Source organism: Neophocaena asiaeorientalis, unplaced genomic scaffold, assembly GCF_003031525.2.
Source record: "Neophocaena asiaeorientalis asiaeorientalis breed wild unplaced genomic scaffold, Neophocaena_asiaeorientalis_V1.1 scaffold476, whole genome shotgun sequence".
Classification (NCBI taxonomy): domain Eukaryota; kingdom Metazoa; phylum Chordata; class Mammalia; order Artiodactyla; family Phocoenidae; genus Neophocaena; species Neophocaena asiaeorientalis.
In genome coordinates this window covers 2,538,554-2,558,805 of record NW_020172178.1, presented here as the reverse complement: position 1 = coordinate 2,558,805, position 20,252 = coordinate 2,538,554, and the positions used below count along the sequence as shown (strand labels likewise).

Here is a 20,252-nt window from a genome sequence, read left to right as displayed (position 1 = left end):
AAACCAAAACTGTCTTCAGACATTGCCAAAGGTGCCCTGGGGCACAAAGTCGCCCCCAGTTGAGAACCACAGTCCTAGTGGTTCAGAAACTTCATTGATAGATGCCCTCGGCTCAAGACCCCACTCTCCTGCTCACCCAAACAGGACCTGGCAACTCTCCCGAAACTCTTGGAGACTCAGTTTCCTTGAGGAAAGTGTAAAAGTTTGGAAGCTCCCTTCCTGCCAGCTTACAGAGCCTAGGTCACAACCATCTGGATTGCTGGGACAATGCTTTGAACTCTAAATGCAGTGATTCTCTGGTTCATTAAGACACTGGGGGAAAGACAGCTGACGAGACTGATGCTGGGGCCACTGGTGGCTGCTCAACCACGTGGAGAGGGCTCGGTGGGGAGGGAAGGCTCTGGATTCCCCCAGTAGCTGTGGCACACAAATTCCTGCAAAGGTGACTCGTACATCTGTCAGGATTTATTCCCAAGGCAGCACGGGTCTCACACCTCCTCCTGGGAATGCAGGAAGTCAGCTTGCAAAAGGACCCAGGAGCAGACGATGGACCTCATCAAACAGCTGGTTGGACAGGTCTGGGCAGGGGCAAGTGTGCACGATGGTCAAAAGGCAGGTGCCCACCACACCCCAGGAACTGTGCAGCCCAACCAACCCCTCCAAGGGCTTTCTCTGCTTTTATTCTCTATCTTGACAAAAAAAAAAGTATGACTTTTTACCAAGACTCAGAACAAGCCATGCAGACTTTTCCAAAATTTACTTAGTCCTTTTCAGGTACTTTTGACAATTCCATTGTACTCCCGATAGCTGCTGTTTTCTCACTCTGGAGGGAACTTTCCTACCTTTAATCACCATGGTTTGCACTGTTTTGTCCCCTGTCTACCCCCAGCCTCCCATCCAAAGAAAAAAGAAGGAAAGAAAATGCTCAACGTCTGACCTCACAAGTGACTTGCTGGGGACACCTGGCCACCACTGAATTCTGATTACCTGGGTTTCTTGGAGTGGCTTCTTTGTCCGCTTGGAGATTACAGACTCCACCCCTGTGGGCTCTCAGTGCTCAGCCACCCGGCCTCCCCTCCATCCCTATCATGACCCTCTCACCACATGACTGAGGTCAGGGCCCTGTGGAGCAGGTGAAGCAGGAGAGGTGGGCCCGGCAAACGCGGGACATTCAGGTTCCAACTGCTCCCTTGGGCCAGAAGCACAGCTCCTTGGGCGTCTCCATCACGGCAGCCCAGCTCACCCAGGACTTGCACTGAAGGGGGCCAGATGACAACTGGCAGAGAACGTGCTGCCTGTCCCAAGGCTGGGACTGGCAATCCAGGGCCCTGCTGTGTTCCCCAGTGAATGCACAGCGCCCTGGGCCAGGCATCCATCCGGGAACCTGTCAGCTCTCCACTAATCTATGATGTGGCCCCAGCTGACCTCCCGAAAGTTAAGGTCCTGATTAGATGCTCTCTAAAGCCTCTTGTTGCTGTGAGGTTCTGCAACTGGTAAATACCTGGGCAGTGCTGCCCGCCCCTTTCTAGGACGTACACTCAAAATCCCTTCTCCAGGACCAGAACAGCCGAGCCTCAGAGGCTCATCCTGGGCTGGTCCATCCCAGAGGGCTCATCATGGAGGGTGCGCAGATACAGGGAGACCGAGACGCAAGGTAACCGCCCAGCCTGCAGAGCCAGCAGACCTGGGTCTGAACCACAGCTCCCCGGCTACGGATTCTTAGGCACACAGCCTGGCCTCCGCTTTCTCAACAGAAAAATGTGACGACAATGGCTGTGCACCTCTCTGTACCCTCACTCCTGTCCCCGAGGGGTGATTTGAGAAGTAGATGAGATACATACAGCACACAGCACAAGGAAGGTGTGTATGAAGCAATAATCATTGTTAATAGTATCACTACTAATAATGAGGGAAGGTCAAGTTCCTGCAGAAGGAGAGGACCATTTGTCTGGAAGGAATCGGACAGCAGTGTCGATGGCAGCCAAGTGTCTCCAGTCTCCAGGGAGGGATTCCGACAGATGCGAGTGGGTTGGCGGGCAGCGAGTCCTTCCGTTCAGAACAAGCTGGAAAATGGCCTGTTGTCTCTCGAGGCCAGTGGTACTAGCCTGTCCTCCCTGCTTTTCTCCCTCAGATTCCGGGGGACCCCTGAAAGGAAGTATAAGCATCTTTCTCCGGGGGGTAGACGGGGTCAAGGGAGTCTCATTTGCCTCTTAATCCCATGGAAAGGGCAGGAAAGACAGAGCAGGGGCCGGCAGAGCGGTTGACTCTCCCAAGGCCTATAGGAGGCGGAATCCCCTTAGGACATGCCCGGCTAAAGTGTCCCCTGGCCTGGCCTCTCCTCCAAAGCTCCAAGGACTGCAACTCATGACCTCATAAAGCAAGTGCTGGTCTGTGCGGTGAAGCACAAACACACACAGGTGTGCTACACCCACGGCTGGCAGAGGGGAAATGCAGAAGCATGCAGGGGTGCATATTCCAGCAATGGTAGGACCCCTTCTCTGAGGAACAGCTACTGAAGAGGCAACCCCTCCTTCCTCAGCACGGACCCATCAAGTCAGGGCGGGCTCAGGGGCCAGCCTCACATGGGAGAAGCCAGAACGGGAGCCCCAGGCTGGGGTCCGAGAGAGGACCAGCCATCCCCAGCTGCTCAGGAGAGCCCTGGGGCTCAGCGGAAGACCTGAGTCTGGGCTGGGGCCCAGCCTGCATCACAGACCATCCCATGACTCTCCTTATCAATTCTGGCTGCATGAGCCTCACTCCTCGTGTGGGTCCCTCTATGAGGCTCTGGGTCTGGGTCAGGGCCTTCTTCATGGGTCCCAAGAAAGCTGGTCTCTGGGAACTTCTCTGGCCATGCAGAGAGACTTGAGTTCAACTTAAAGGGGGGGGGGCGGTGCAGGCAACAGGGACCACCCCCCCAAAGCCTGGGCAGAGAAGGGGGGATGAACATGCCCCATTCCAAGGATGGTCAGAGACTTCAACCTGCAGAGGCCACGTCATGATGTGGGAGCTCGGGAAACGGCCTCTGGAGACTCAGGGCCTGGCTTAAATGTGCCCTGGAGGCGCCACCCAGCCACTGAAGGCAGCATGGCGTTATTCCAGAAAGAGTCCGGCTTTAAGCCTCACTTTCCTGCCGTGTGGCCGCGGGCAAGTTATTCCGCTCCTCGGAGCTTCTGGTCCTTTAACCGTGTGTTGGAGCAATGATGCTCTAAGGTAAGCGTAGGGATTAAATCTGTGCCTATGAATCTGGCACAAGGCTTGGACACAAGACTCAAGCGATGATGTCAGATCTCTCGGCCTTTACTTAACATCAAAGACAGAACCCCAACTGCAGCAGGAGGGAAGGGGCAGTGCACTCTGGCTAGAAATCTAACATGCGCATCGATCCCTGCTGCTATCTGAGTGAAGGTGGAAAAAAATTCACAGGAGATGGAGATGGGTTGACCCTGGGCAAGTCATTGTGATCCGTATGGTGCACGGTTTAGACAAGAAGCTCTTTAAAGCTCTTGACCATCTATGGTCCTGACACTGAAAAGAAAGACCTGAAAGTTGAATTTAACTGACAACATGTCCGTTTTCATGTCAGGGAAAACAAAACCTTCAGAGGGGAGACCTCTGTGCCCAGAAATGCCCAGCGAACACAGGGCCCACCAGGGCTGCCCTGGGAGGCTGGTGGTCTCCTTAGAGCTAAAAGCCAACCTTTCCTCTCTTCCCCACTCCTTCCACTGTTATCAAACACAGAACCTTCTCTCCCACAGCCATTTCCACAGGCCATCTGAGAACGGGGAGCTGCCACCTGCCTCTTACAGGGCTGCAGGCTCTCTGGGGATGTGGGGTCAGAAGACAAAGAATCAGGGTATTTGGGCTGGATGGCCCCCATGAAAACACCTTGTCTCCCCACCCTGGCTCTGGAGTCCCCCCCTTGGGTTCCCTCATAAAGCCGCGTGTCTAAGAAAGACCTTGCTCACGGGGCAGATGCCAGGCCTTGATGGAGAGGAGTTTGCTGGAGAAGCAGCTGGAATGATGTGCTCACAATGACTGCCATCCAGCCCTGCCTCCAGGCTGGTCCTGCCTCCAGACAGCAGGGCCCGCTCAGCGATTCCAGAAGGAGTCCAGGCCAAAGGTACCACAGCCCTTCTCCCGCTCCGCAAAGGTCACGCCAGCTCTCTGTGCTCATGACCTCCACTTGAACTGAAGCACTTGTGGATGGACACCAGGCGGCAGTGACAGATGCGGCCAATAAGGGCTGGCGGCCGGCGCTGTCTGCAGCGTGGGCCGGTAATCCTGTTATCATGGCAGCTCGGTGCCAACCTCCCACAGACGAGCGGCTGCCTCTGGACAATTAAGATGTCCCTTTGCCTATCAAAAACACTCATTTCTCCTGAGACCACAGTGACAAATGCAGCCTTTTTGCAATTGTCCCCAAGTATGCATGAGGGCTTCTGTACCGGTCTTTTAAGTCTCTCAACCACAGAGGAGGAGTTTATGCCATCTATTTTCTTCTGTACAGAGCAGGGAGGAAGAAGAAAGCCACTCCTGGCTTGTAGGCGAGCAAGCCCGTGTCTGAGCTCGTTCCACTCTTGGGGGCACAGGGAGAGCTGTTTCAGGAAGGGGGGCACTGTGCCATGAAGAAAAGTGAGCCCTTTCCTATACTGATGCCCCCAGCACGTGGGCGCACCCAAAGGCCAGCAGCGCTCTGGCCCTGATGAGGGGCTCCCAGGCTTGCCAGCCCCCCAGCCGCTGCCACTTAAGCTTGTGGGGAACTGACTCAGGCAGTGCAGGTGCATACTTACACGTGCAAGGCTGCATGGCAGCCAAACCCAGTGTACAGTGTGGGTGCCTTAACTCCCTGCCCACCCTGCACACAGCTTCCAGACCCTCGGGACATTCTGCCCAGGGCAGCTGAGAAGGCAGGAATCTGCTCAAGACAGTGCTTAGATGGAGCAGAGACAGCCCAGAACTGATGGGCAGGAAATGTCCCTCCTGCTCTGACCCCTGCCTTTACATGCCCTGGGACCACAGGCAAATCACGCCCCTCTCCCGCCCACGCGCCAATCGATGAGGTACACACACCTCATCCCTAAACTTCCGTGATTTCTCAGAGAGGGAAGAGCATCTTCAGTGGATGATCTAAAGAGTTAACTGCCTGGCAGATCTAATTTTTAAAGGCACCTTCTCCTCTTTTCACAAAGAAGAGAAAGTCCATCCAGCAGATAAAAACCACCATCACTGCCACCCCTGAAATCCATGTCACCAGGAATCCCCCATCCTTGGGTTTCATAAGGGGCCAGGTGTCTGGTAACAAAGATGCCATTTCCAAGTCAAATGAGGAACGTTCCATGACCCTTCAAGTGACCACCATCAATATTCCGAGGGGTCGACTGGGAAACCAGATTGGGGTGGCAACACTCAAGTTCTGAGGGCTGCCCTTGCCCTCAGGTAAGCTGGCAGAAAAACGAGACACAGAAGTGATTATTTAGTGCCAGCAAAGGATCATCCAACCATGTCTGTATTTTAAACTGACTGGCTGCTCCCTCTGGTCTCGAGTTCGTGGAATGCAGTTTCAAGAACTCCCCAATCTACTCCTCGAAGGCTCTGCCCCGGCGTGCCTCCGGGGGCTGGAAGCCCAGGCTCCCATATTTTCTGGATCAGCTGGACCACAGCCTGGAGTATCTGAAATCAGGGCCGCTTGGGGAAATCCCAGACGCACGGTGGCTCCCCTTGGAGAGACCGCGCACATGGTCAGCACTCCTGGTTCTAGAACGCGGGCGCAGGCAAAGGCCAACAGCGACAGTGCCCCGCTGTGAGCCCAGCGCAGCGGGGGCCGTCCCGGAGCTCCCGCGGCTCAGAAGGTGAAGGCATACACCACCCCCACCACGACAATGTTCCCCAGCGTCGCTATGATGGCGATCCAGAGCAAGACGGCATCGTTGGACGACCTTGGCGGCTCCTCTGGCTGACCGTTGGAGGCCGCGTGCACGTTGGTGGAGGAGTTAAAGAGGGAGTACTCGGTGCTGAAGTCCTCGTTGGGCGAGTCCATGAAGGCGCCTCCCATCATGGGCAGCTGAGAAGAAGGAGAGAGAGAATTAACCAGAGCCCTCGGGAGCTGGGAGGCTGCCCGCAGAGGGGCAGCTGCCTGGTCAAGCAGGCCCCTCGAAGATACAGCACCGAACTGGGCTTTGCTTTGGGTCTTTTAAATAAATGACGGTGCATATTTTCATCTAGAAAATTAGCATTCACAGCAATCTTTTGAGGCAGACACTCATGCCCACTTTGCAGATGAAGAGGTTAAGGCCCCGAGCAGCTCAGCAGACTATCTCAAGGCTAGTTGGCAACTCACTGGGACTTACAGACCCTCCCTCTCTAAATGCCAGGCCCTCCATGACAGCACACATCGTCAAATGTCTTTATTCTTCTAATTGTAAAAGTAATATCGGCTCAGCATAGAACATTAAGAAAATACAAAAGAGGAGGAAAAGAAAGGGGGGCGCGGGTACCCCGGTCCGGGAGGATCGCCCATGAGCCGTGGCCGCTGGGCCTGCGCGTCCGGAGCCTGTGCTCCGCAGCGGGAGAGGCTGCAGCAGTGAGAGGCCCGCGTACCGCAAAAAAAAGCCTATCAAGATACAGTTTTACAGTTGTATAATATTCTATCATAAATACAAGCCATAATTTAACCGTTCCTCTAGAATTGGAGATTTAGGAATGTTGATGCTTTCCTATTATAAACAATGTACTGGTAAACATCCTTGCACATACGTTTGGGTACGCATACATGCTTGCACGTGCATTTTTTTTTAATATCAGTTGCTTACCTTTATTTTATATTTTTTATTATTTATTTTATTTTTGGCTGTGTTGGGTCTTCGTTGCTGCGCGCAGGCTTTCTCTGGTTGTGGCGAGTGGGGGCTACTTTTCTTTGTGGTGCGCGGGCTTCACATTGTGGTGGCTTCTCTTGTTGCGGAGCACGGGCTCTAGGTGCGCGGGCTTCAGTAGTTGTGGCACATGGGCTCAGCAGTTGTGGCGCATGGGCTTAGTTGCTCCATGGCATGTGGGATCTTCCTGGACCAGGGGTCGAACCCACGTCTCCTGCATTGGCAGGTGGATTCTTAACCACTGCACCACCAGGGAAGCCCTGCATGTGCATTTTTATTTATTAGGCAGACCCAGATACAGAGCTTCCCAGTCAGCGGGTATGATGCTTCAGAGCTTCTAATTCACAAGGACAAACTCCCCAGAAGAGTGACTAATTCCCAAGGCCTTGCTTTGCTGTACAAGAAGCGGCTGGTTTGCACTCCAAGGATCAGGGCTTCCTCTTTGCGTTTGTAAAGCCCCTTATTCCTGAGACTCAGATGCGCGGGTAGGGGTGAGTTGGGCTGCTCAAAGGGAGGGCCTGGACCTGGATACAGTCCAGAAGACCAATGTCCAGGCCATCCAGGCCCTTCCAGACCCGTCCAGAGGCTGACACGACTTAAGCCCCAGGGTTGGCTCTGTCAAGTGTGAGGCCCATAATAAACATGTTTTTTTTAATGGTACACGAACGAATGAGCACTAAACAGTTAAGCCTTCCTTCAATACACATTTATTGAGCTACTACTACTACCAGCATGGAGGCCCAGCTACGGTCATGGAATGTGCTAGAGATTTTAAAATAGTCTCATTTAATCACTCAACTATCCTGCTGGAGCATACCACGGTACCCCCACTTCAGATGGGTAAGCAAAGGTCAAGGCCACTGTATTCGTCTGCGCTGGGGTCAGGGCTGAGAGTCAGGTGCGTGCGACTGTGGAGCCAGGGTGCTTCCCGTTCTGCCCACAGCCTCTCCGACTCCCAGGTCAGACTCAGTACTGGGCCCCGGAGATGTACCAGTCACTACCCCCAGGGGCCACGCTCCAGCCGGGCACATGTGCACTGCCCTGGGATGGTGGGAGCAGAGCGGGGTCCGCCTCACGCAGCCGCCCATCTGACCTGTATTAGGGATGATTAATTAGGGGCCTCAGTCCTAGACTCTGCAGACAGTGGTGAGCCAGACAGGTGAGGGCCACGCTCCAGGTGGGGATGAGAGCAAGGAAGGAGAAAGAGGGGAGGGAGGGAAGGAAGGAGTAAAAAAGAAAGAATATCTGAAAGGAACAGGAACCATCGGAGAATTCACACAGAGAGGCTACTTTCAGGCAGCTCCACGTGTGGCCTGCTCTGAATCTCAATGGCCTCTTTTTAAAGGATGCCCATGACTGTGTCAATGGGTGCTTCCGAACACCTGCTTGGGCTGAGAAGAGCAGCCTTTGACAGACTCGTGCTGAGAGGAGCTTGGCATTTCCTCAGTAACACTGCTTGGTCCTTGAGTTCGGTGGGGACCCGGCAGTTGTCAATCTGGGGCTGTAATAACATGAAGAGGCCAACAGGGGGCGCTGAGGATAGGCCACGTGCAGATCCTCGATGGGGCCGCTGGTTACAGGGGCGAGCTCACTTTGTGAGACTTCATCCAGGGCTGCATTTATATATGCGTCCTTCTTATATGTGTATTATAGTAAACAGTATATTAACATATTTAGTATATCTTAAAGAGATATGATGACAAACACAAATGAGAATGACAATTAACGTATATTCTATTAAAAATACAATTGAAAGTTTAAATAGGAGAACTGTGACCTCCTTTTGTCCCCCAGCTGGTGATGCAGATGAGATGGGTTACAGCTGAACCAGGCACACCCGTCCTCAGGGGGCAGCAGAGGCAGTGATGCTCTGGCCTGCAGGGAGGGGCCCGAGCTTTCCCATCAAACCTACTCATCCTTCGAATCTCAGCCAATGGTCCTGTCCACTACAGCCTTCCCTCCCAAGTACCCCCAAGACCACATCCTTTCCTTGGGGGCACCCACCCCAAGATGCAGTTCCCATCTGCGTCCCCCAGTGGCCTGGAAGCTCTGAGGGGGGAGCAGATGAGTTCATTCCCATCGTGGAACTCCGAGAGCCTCGCCCAGGTCGGGGGCACAGTCGTGCTTGATAAATCCCTGTTGAGTGACAGATGAATGACACCCACCCTCAACTTGGACCAACATTGCTGGCTGATTCTGCCTCTCCCGCAGCCCCTCACTGACCCCACCCCCACCGGGCGGGTACCCTTTCCTCCTGCTGCCCTGAGATGGCACCACGCTTCTCTCGGGGAAATCGGCAGAACCTTCATCTGACCCACCCATGGCGAAAGCATCACTCAGGTGAGCTCATGGAGACTATATGCCAGAGAGTGGAGATCAGGCCAGACAGGAAGCTGCCCTTCTCCCTCCCCTGCCGGTTCCACAGCCCCCTCCCTTGGCGCCCCTGCTGCACTCCCCCTCCCCGTTATTAATCCCATGCCCGTTTTCCTCTGCCCAGCGGCCCACCTCAGCCTCTCCTCCCTCCCCCAGGGCACTGGGTTTTTGGATAGATGCCCCCGCCTCGACTCCGCTCTCCATCCTGTTGGGATCTCTGGACGTAAGCCTGCACATCTTCCCTCTCCTCTCTTCGCGACATGTGTGGGCTCGATGAGCATTTTCATCCAATTCACTGGGGGGAGGAAAAGGGGGCACTGGACAGAGCCTTTGGTGGGGGGAGGAGAGAGCAGCCCCCAGGCTGACACAGCCCTGCTGCCAACCTGCATGGGGGCAGCTGCCCTTCCCTTGCGCCCCCCTCCTGCTCTCTGCTTCCCTGTGGGTAGGTAATGCCCTGTGTTAGTTTCCCGTGGCTGCTATAATAAATTGTCACAAACTCAGCGGCTTAGAATGACACACATTTGTTATCTTACCGCTCTGGAGGTCAGAAGTCTGACTGCGCTCATTATATTGGGCTCCCTTGGACCGTCTCCCATCTCAAGATCCTACACCTTCATCACGTCTGCAAGGTCTCTGGCCACGTAAGGTGACAACCACAGGCTCGGTTAACTGGAGGTAGGTCTCCCACCACACAGGGAACTCTTGAAGGCAAAGCCACGGCCCACTCATCTCATGCTCCCTCAACCCCATTTGTAACACAGAAAGAGTGACAAGTACAACCGTGTGGAATTAATGAACTTGAAATCAGCAGACAGCCCCCCCATCGGCTGCACTTCATACATCCGCTGCTCCCCGGCGATGAGACAGCTCATTCTCCACGCTGAGCGCCTCTCTGCCCTGCACCTCATTGACGGACAGCTCAGCACTGCCAGAGGTCGCAGCCGGTGGTATCTGATTCTGCCGCCTCAGAGTGTCAGGGATGGAGTGGGTTCTAGTGTCAGAAAGACTCGGGGGTGAATCCTGCTTCATTACAGATAGCACAGCCAAGCGAATCATTTAACCGACCTGCTTCCGTTTCTTTCCCTGTAAGTAGCGAAGATGATGTAGTGGAACCAGCAGGATTCTCGCAAGGAGGGAATCAGATCATATATGATAAATAAAACATGGCACCAGTCGCTCAGTCATTCCTAATGTCCTTTCCTCTTGTTCGTGTAGTAATTCAAAACCGAGAGACGTGCCTCTCTTATCCAATGCTTAAGCTAAAGTGACGGAATCGGGAACCTGCCATTTCCAGTTGTGTGCTTTTGTGCCATCAATTAATCAGATACTCTTCTGCATACAGGCGGCCCTCCACTCCCACCAAGTTCTCTTGAGTTCAGCCAGCACTGTTGCTCAATCCGACTCCTCAGCTTTGTTGGTTTTGATGTTTTTTCCTTTGTAGAACAGATTCTACTTCAAAGTGCCGGGTTACACATGAAAATAACTTTACACAGCAAAATCCCACAAATAGAAAACCAAAAATGGTCAGCCTCAATTCTGCCACTTGGCAGTTGGGAAGATTTGATCAGAAACTGACTCATGGTAAGAACGAAGGAGTGATGGCTGAAGTCACTTCAGAAGCAGGTGATGGCAGAAGCCTCTGGAAGGTCTTTCCGAAAGGCCCTCCAGCCGGCCAGGTCTAATTTTAAGCCATTTTTGGAAATGACCTCTGGGTGTCATGCCCTTACTGAGATGAGCAACTGGGCCTTCTCAACCCCGTGGGCAGGTGTAGTCACTGGACCCCTGAGGATGGGGTTGAGTGGCTTGGATGAGGTTACGGCTCAGAGCAGATTTGAGGGTGATGATTCCTAACTTCAAACACTCGGAAGTCCACCGTGCAGAAAAGAGTGTGACCCGAGGAGGCAGAACAAGAGAAGAAGTCTGCTCTGGCTCAGTTAGACATTAACAATCAGAAGGACACAGCGTGGGGGACTCGTCTCCTCATAAGAGATGATCTTGTCAAGATCAGAAAAACTCTGGTTGGCTTGTTGAAGAGGGGATACCAGGACAGAGTGTCAAGGTCAATGGCCAGTGTTCAAGGTCAGTGTTACCTCTACAGGCCTCCTGACTATAGCTGCCAGGAAGGCAGGGACCTTCCCTCTTTCCCACAGTATCCTCGAGCCTAGAAGAGAGCCAACACTCAAAGCACATTTGGTGAATGAATGAATTCTTGGACCATCGGCCAAGAATCCTGAGGGCGAGCTGAGATTTGGGCCTGGAGCCAACGCTTCCTTTCTGTGGGACCGAGACCCATTTCTTAACCTGAGGCTCAGGTGTTTCATTTAAAAATGGGGAAAATAATACAGACTGCTTCAGAGAAGAAGGGAGATACTGGGAGACGCTTACACTACGTAAAAAACGCTTTCTGGGGAGAAAGGCGAGTCACAAAATAAACTCAGTTGCCATCCCTGAAATTAAAAACACGCCTAACAGTAATATTATATATTATGCGTGGATCCACATATACGTAAACGTACAGACATGGATTGTAAATACATCAGCCAGATTTACAGCAGCAGCTGCCTCTGAGAAAGGGGGAGATGGGGAGAAAGAGACTGATTTTGTTTGTAACATTTTATTGTAAGAAAAGATGAAGAAACATGATAAAATATTAAAAAGTGGTCTATTGTGATTAGTGGGCATATGGATGTCTGTCACTTTTTGGTGTTTTACACTTTATAACATTAAGAGCAATTCTTTGAACACTGGAGAGCATCACACACGAGACGGTAGGACCAGCCACCCTCGGAAGCAAAGATGGTACCCAGAGCTCCGGGTCGCCATCCTTCGGTGCTGGGGTCACCGCGTGGCATGTGTGGCCAAGCATGATGTGGAGGGGCTCCAGGAGCGCGTGGCTGTCATGGACACTGCGGCACCATCCTCCAGGGTGCCCACCCTGCCCCCCACAGAAGCGCAGCTCCGTGGAGGTGGGCCCTCCAGGTCTCCATCTGTTCCCACTGAGAAGACGGAGGTTACATAAATCTCCCCTAAGCTGGGCCCCTCCAGGGAAAGGAACAGAAGATGCTTTCAAAAGGAAATCTTCAGAGCACAGTCACCAGAGGTGGCCCAGCCAGACACTTTCCTGAATAACGAGCACCTTTCAGAAGAGGGGAAATGAGAGAGAATGGGCACTTGTTGGTGGCGGTTCTGTGAAGGGGAGCTTTTTGGCTGTACCCTGGGCTCCACCAGACTCTTTTCCCTAGAAGGCCGTCCTCAGGTCCCTGGCACTGCAGGATCCTGGCCGAGCCACAGCTACATTCACTGCTCCTGGGCAGTGGATTTCAAAGTTATTCCGCAGTAAAAGCATTCGTATTGTCCCCTGTCCCTTTGGGGCCAGGAGACTTGGGTTCTAGCCCTGCTGGAGCCCTGCCTCTCTCTCTGAGCCTTACTTACCAGGGAGCAGCTCAGATGAGTGACCGCCAAGGTCAAGCCCAGTGCTCAGAAGTCTTGCCAGATACTAAGAAGGCCGGAGTCAGTTATTAATGGCCCTAAAGTGGGAGCCTGAGTGGTGAGGATTGTCAGATAAGCCCTTAGATAAAATCCTCAGAACTAATAAGGACCTACTGTACAGCACAGGGAACTCTACTATGTACTCTGTAATGGCCTATACGGAAAAAGAATCTAAAAAAGAGTGGGTATATGTATAACTGATTCACTTTGCTGTACACCTGAAACTAACACAGCATTGTAAATCAACTCTACTCCAATAAAAATTTTTTTTAAAAATCCTCAGATAAAATACAGGACACCCAGTTAAATCTGAATTTCAGATAAACAACAAAATAATTTTTAGTATAATAACAGTAAAGTAATTTTATATAAGTATATCCCAAATATTGCATTGGACATACTTACAGCAAAAATTTATATTTGTATTAAAAAATTATCTGACATTCAAATTTAATTGGGCCTCTGCCTTGTGTTTTTATTTGCTAAATCTGGCACCTCCATGCAATCAGAGAAAGAGCTGCAATTTCAGAATTTTTACAAAGAACCAACCCCTCGGTTTTGTCTCTGCAGAAGCCTGCCATCTGTGGCCCAGGATCCTGTGTGACCTAGTTCATCGGAAAATTCCAGGGACGCCTCCAGCCACACTACAAACATTATAAAGATAAATTTCTCTCATCTCTAAATTCTTGAGGGGTCTCTGTGTTCCAAATATAAAGGCTGGAGAGATACAGTGTCATTCACCCATTCATTATTCATTCAACAAACGCTGAAGGCCCACTCCGCTCCAGGAGGTGTGGGACAGACATGAGGGATACCAAGGGGTAACCCGTGACCTCAGACCTTGCAGGGCTCACACTTTAGAGGAATACAGACTCAAACACACTGTCCTAAAATGGAATTACCTGCACTTTGACAGAGAGAAGAACAAGGCAAGTTGAGGTCAATTCCGTGGGCTGAAGAATCAGGCATGAGGTAGAGCCCCAGCTCTGCCCCTTCCTGGCTGTGTGACACACGCAAGTGGCTGACTCTCTCTGGACCTCAGTTTCTTTATCTGTAAAATGAGGCTCATAGTGGGACTCCCTACGCCCACCCCAGGGTGCTCGTGTCTGAAATATGCAATGTCCCAGCTGTCAGTACCCAATGCTCGCGAGCCATAATTGTTAGTGTCACCCCTCCCTTGCTGCCATAGCTGGGTGGACCCCAAGGGCTCAGGGCAGAAAGCCGGGCCTGCTGTCCTCTCAGGGCCTCGCCACGGTGAATCTCTTTTGATTTTCTCCATTTTGTGCCTTTGGATCTGGTTAATGTCCAGTGAATTCCACTGGGAACATGTGAAATGGAATTCAAGGCCCACTGCAGGATAAACCACGATCCCCTTACAATGCATTCTGAAGGTGAGGCTTAAAGGCCCATCAGGGCAGGAGAGAGAAAGGGGCCAAGTTTCCATTTCCTGCCTGTGGATATTACCAATCATAACGACTCCCAGGAGGTCTGGGTTGAAGGGTGCACCACACTGGCCGCAAGGGCGCTTTGCCTCCAGACCCGGGGAGGGGAGTAACCACGTGGCCGTGACTGGGCCGAGATGCCTGGAGATGCCCCAGGAGGACATGCCATCCTGGCTCCAGGCCCAGCTGGGCCACTTCTACTGCTGGGTACATTTCCTGTCTGAACAATGAGGATTCTGGTTCCCCGGACCCAGGGAACCCTTATAAAAACATTAAACTACAATGAAAGGTTTCTGGTGCCGAGACACAGCACAACTAGGAACTCTGGGCCTGACTCTGCGAGGAGCACAACAGGTGGGCTGGGTGGGGCGGGGCGGGGGGACCCTGAAGGCAGACAGCAGGGGATGCTTTCTGGGGCTCTCCCTCCTTCCCTTCTGGCTTCCACAGAAAAGCCCTGGGAGAAACCCCTCTTTCTAGATGGAGAACTGAAAGGAGGGGGCTCTTGGGAGCCGGGGGTTCTGGTAGAATCTCCAATTTCTTTCTTTTTTTCTCTTTTCTCTCTCCTGGACTTGCCCCAGGGCCGGTCTCAGTCTCTGGACTGTGCTTGGATGGCAGTGATGGTGGCGGCTGTGACACGGGACCTAAAACACAAGAGAAAACCCTTCTTTCTGGCCAGCAGGACAGGGAAAAGGGCCCCCATAGTCTGAAGAGTGTGGAGAGATCCCCTTATCTTTTCTTTCTCTTTTCTCACCTGCTTTGCAGAGCAGGCATCCTGGCTGCGCAGAGCTGGGTGACAGCACAGGAGGAGAAAGTTGACAGAAACATTGACTTTCTAGCTAGAGGGTTAGGAAACACCATTCCTGGAGCCAAAGAGATCCCAGGGAGTAAATTTCAGGGGGGAGAGAGTGGAGAAGGGGTCCCCTAATTCCGTGTGTAAACCTCACACATTCTGGGCTCGCTCCAAGCTGTGCATGCACAGAAACGAACCAAGGAATAGTAATAAAGGCTTTGAGAACCCCCGAGTCTGAACAACATTGCAAAGGTGTCACAGTCAGAACTGATATCAGGACCACTGCTTACATAAAATGAGGCAAAATTTCCGAAAAAAGAAATCTCCAAATGGTTTCACTGACAAATTCTATCAAACGTGTAAGGAAGAATAACACCAGTTCTATACAATCTCTTCCAGAAAACAGAAGAGAAGACACTTTCCAGTTTATTTTATGGAACACTTCCCAAATTATGTTTACGATGCTAGCATTATCCTGCTAAAAAAATCAAAGATATGACACGAAGAGAAGATGGAAGATCAATTTCCTAATTGAACACAGACAAAAAGCAGACAACAGATATTAGCAAATTGAATCCAGCAACATATAAGAAAGGATAATGCAAGACTGGGTCAACATTCGAAAATCAATTAACATAATTCACTATACTAACAGAAGTAAGAAGAAACAAAACATAATCATATCAATAGATGCAGGAAAAGCGTTTGACAAAACTAAACATATACTAGTGGTAAAAACTCTTAGCAAAATAGAAATAGAAGGGATCTCCCTAAATCTGATAAAGAGTACCTCCAAAAACACAAACAAATAATCTAGAGCTAATATCGTACTTAATGGTGAGAAACTGAATGCTTTCCCTCTAAGATCTAAGGAATAGGCAAGGATGTCGTACTGGAAGTTCTAGGCAGTGCAATAAAACAAGGAAAAGAAATAAAAGGTACATAGATGGGAAATGAAGAAATAAAATTGTCTCTAATTGCAGATGACGTGATTGTCTACATAGAAAATCCCAAAGAATTTACAAAACGATCATATAACTCATAAGTGAGTTTAACAAGTTAGGTCACAGAATACAAGGTGAATATTAAAAATTAATTATATCTTTATATTCAAGCAATGAACAATTGGAACAGAAAAATTTTTAAGTTTCATTTACAAGAGTACCAAAAAACTACTATAAATCTAACACTACTATAAATCTAACAAAATATGTACATGATCTGGTATGCTTGCTTCTGTAGTCAGGGAGATGGGTACCATGAATAGACTGGCTTGAGTCAGAACCGAGGGGGGGGGGGGGGGGGGGGAGGGAGGGAGGGAGGAAGGAAACAGACTTTGATTCGAGGGCTGGCAAGTTTAACATCCAAATCCTGCCACCTTGGTCAGCACATAACATGGGTCAGGAGAACTTTCTGATCAAGGAAAGTGACAATCGTGTGAAAAGTCATCAGAATGGGAACTGCTGCCCATCACCCTCCCCCCAGGGCCCATCTTGGAGTACAGGATCCCGAGGTTGAGTGGTCCCATCCCCTGGGGCTACAGGGCTGGTCAACAGGCTTCCCCCTGACCCCACCAGGAGAGAGCACTCAGCTGTGGTGATGAGTTGGCCAGAGGCCAGCGTTCCCTGCTGGGCAGTGTGGTGAGTGTTAGTGGCTTAACTGGAGTGATGCACCAGCTGTGATGGCAATCAGAACACCGGAGTTTATGCCACCAGGTCCAGGAGAAGGCTGAAGGGGGCAGGGGTTTAGCCAGGGCATTTCACCATATGAGGAAGTTCCCTTGTGATGGAGGCATGGAAGCCACATGGGGGCTGGCAGGAGAGGCAAAAAGACATCACAAAACAGACTATACACCTAACAGAAAGGTGTACATGTGCTCAACACCTGTACCCAAATGTCCATAGCGACACCATCTAGAATAGCCCCAAGATGGAAATAATCCAAGTGCCCATCAACAGTACAAGTGTGGCAATAAATTGTGGCGATATTTACACAACGGAATTCTACACAGCAATGATTATGAACCACAGTTATACACAGCAGCGTGGATGAATCTCACAAACGCAATGATGACAAAAACAAAACAAAATACCCAGACACAAATAAGAACACACAATGTGATTCCATTTCTATCAGTGGTTCTCAACTGGGAGGGATTCTGTCCCTTAGGGGACTTTTGGTGATGTCTACAGACATTTTTGATTGTCACAGCTGGCAGACAGGGGGGTGCTACTGGCATCTAGTGGGCTGCGGGCAGGGATGCTGCTCCATACCCTACAGCGCACAGGACAGCCCCTGACAACATAGAATCATCCAGCCCTAAATGTCAATAGTGTCCAGGCTGGGAAATTGTGGTTTTTATTAAGGTCACAAACAGGCAAAACTAACATCCTGTGTCAGAGTGAGAACTGCTCCTGGGGTGGGGGGTGTGGGCTGGCTGTGCTCTGACCTGGGTGCTGGTCACATGCGCGCGCTCACTTGGAGGAGATGCAGCTGTCCGTTTTCCTGCGTGTCTATCTTACTGCAAAAGTTGTCCTTTAAGAAGGTGGGAAGAGTGAAGTTTGTACACGAATCTTGAATTTGATTCAAATGACTTTTGAGATGGAACCTCTATTCAGACAATTCACACTTCATGGGATGTTGTTTCCCTCTCTCAACAGATCAGAGGACGCTCAGAACGAGCTCTCCTGTCCCTGCAAACCGCAGGCAAAGAGCATCGCAGGATGGCAGTCTTTCACCCACACCCATTCGGCTGCCTGCTAGGGACCCGCGGGCCGATGGAGAGACCAAGATGACACAGGGGAATCCCGAGGGTGGAGGCTAGAACCGGGTGTGGGGTGTGTGGCCACTTCCCCGCACGCCTCCAGTCTGGATCTTCAAACTGCTAACGGACCTGGCGCGGGTCACTTTTATTAAGGCCTTCAACAAAAACGGATACTGCCTCCGAAAAGGATCAAGGAGTTTGCCTGAGGTCAGTCCCTTAGCTAGCAAGAGGCAGGAATCAGAAGTGTGTGTGTGTGTGTGTGTGTGTGTGTGTGTATGTGTGTGTGAGAGAGAAAGAGAGAGAGAGAGAGAGAGAATGGCTTCCAGGCCTCCAGACCACCAATCCTGAAGGCCTTCTCATGAAGTCACGTGATACCTGGGGATGATATCCTGGCAGAGAACTGGCCCCCAAACTTGGCTATTTTGTTGAAAATGCACAAGGAGAAAAACAGCTCTGCCCTTTTATCAAACTTGACAGCACACAGCCGGCTGCCCACCTTCCTGCGTGTTTCTTCCATGGAGGCTGAAGTTAACGGCAATATTTGCTTCCTAATGTCAATACCTGCCACTCTTGTTGGCTAGTGTTTACACACTGAAGAGTTTTTAATTAAAAACAAAATGGAGGAAAGATAAATAAAAGCTAATGTTTACTGAGAGCCTGCTCTACGCCAGGTACGCACTGGGCATCTATGCGCACGGTCATATTTTGCCGTGAACAATCCCGTGGGTCGGGTACCATCATCACAGTTGTTGGACAGGCGGGGAGAGGAAACGGAGGCACGTGCTGAGAGGGGGAGAGGAGTGTGGCGAGGCATCGCCCCACAACCGTCTCCAGAGCCGCTACAGGTGGCACACACATGCCTTCGTGTGCCAATGCTGCGCTGGACCAAGAGGAGAGATGCTTCATTCCCTCAAAGAGACAGGTGGAGATCACATCTGCAGCACCCCCAAATGTGACAAGGCACAATGCCATCAGGACCAGTGCTGAGTGCACACGGAGAGCTGTTAGCACAGCTCCTGCGTTTATTTTGGTACCTCCCTCGGTAGCATGGACCCACTGTGATATCAGTCTTGTGCAGCGGTAACTCTCAAAAAGCTTCCTGATCAGGGGTGGTGACGGGTCAGATCCCATCACCTGCATGGGCCACACTGCCCTTCTTACCTCCTGCAGAGCTCTACTCGCCAGGCATTTTCACAAAGCCACCTCCAGGCTCAGGCTGCCCACCTGCCCCTCTACTGCCTGTGGGTCCTCCACCTGTGTTCCTCTCCTGAGGCTCTCCTGAGCACCCAGGGGCCCAGCAGGGATGATCAGGAAGTCCCAAGGAAGAGCTGCTCTGGGCTGGGTGGGTGCTATTTCACCCTCACACCAGCCCAGCACCAGGGGGATGACAGGGGGCTCAGAGAGGGGCAGTCATTTCCCTAAGCTTGCACAGCTACAAGTAACTGATCAGAAATCAACATTCATGTCTGCCGGCTCCAGCCCTTGTTGTCACTCTAGGCTGAACGGCTTTCTCCACTAATTTATTCCTACAACTGATGAAATATTTATTATGTTACATTACATTATCTTTCTTATGTTACATCACATTACATTTTCATCATATTGCATTACATTCTATTGTTACATTACCTCATATTATAATTCAGTATGTACTAATATTACATCATGTCACGTTACATTATATTATAGTTAGCTATGTACTAGTGTTACATTAGAGTATATAATGTTATGTTGTTACATTATATTATATTGCATTATGGTGGCTAGCTGTGTACTTGTTTATCTTTTTTAGGGGCTGCGAGCTTTTTAAGGACAAGAGCTGAGTTTAATTTCTCTTTGTATCCCTGATGCCTAGCGCATCAACTCACACAAAGGAGATGCTAAATATAGATATATATTTTAAATGTTTCCTCAATTACTTGCTGCACCTTGCACTCTTCGATACAATATCTACATGGTGGATGAGGTGGGCCTGCTTGCTGTGGCAGAATATTTCTAGACCCACATAAGGCCCAGAAAAATAAGGATATTTTTGGAAAGCCTGAGAGCATTACAGAATTAAGAGGAAAAATCAAATTCACCATCTTTGAAACCGTTGCCATAGGAACTCAGCAGGAGAAAATGCTGTCTCGTCAGAACACATCATCTTTGATTACCAGGAATAAAGGGAACACTTGCCTTGGAGAGAGAAAGGCCAGACATCAGTGTGGTGGTCCCGGGCTCCCAGGACCCCATCCTTCACGGGGCCTCCACATGGACCGCAGTGAGAATTCAGGGGCCATCACTTGTTTTTCGAGGACGGATGAGAACCTCAAGGAGAAACGGGATGATGCCTCCTCCACTGGTTATTGGCAGTTGAGCACACACAAAACAAAGGGGAGTTCTGAAGTTCTTCCTTAGGGAATAGTTGGCAAAGGTTGTCATAAATTAGTACCTGTTCTGCCCCCAATGAATCCAGTAGCATCACTGTAACCAAATGAGTGTCCCCTGTGGGGCCCCGTGGCCTTAGGGTGATGGTGGGAAAT

At 50.9% G+C, this 20,252-nt stretch overlaps 1 protein-coding gene across 1 annotated transcript in view; it reads right to left on the bottom strand.

Moving 5' to 3' along the window:
• Positions 1-742: 742 nt before the first annotated feature.
• The window catches only part of CUNH14orf132 (chromosome unknown C14orf132 homolog), a 48,735-nt gene continuing 29,225 nt past the window's right edge, over positions 743-20,252 (bottom strand). The window contains exon 2 of the mRNA XM_024760004.1: positions 743-6,061. Coding sequence (XP_024615772.1) covers positions 5,843-6,061 — 219 coding nt within the window. The 3' untranslated portion in view covers positions 743-5,842. The remainder of the gene's footprint in view (positions 6,062-20,252) is intronic.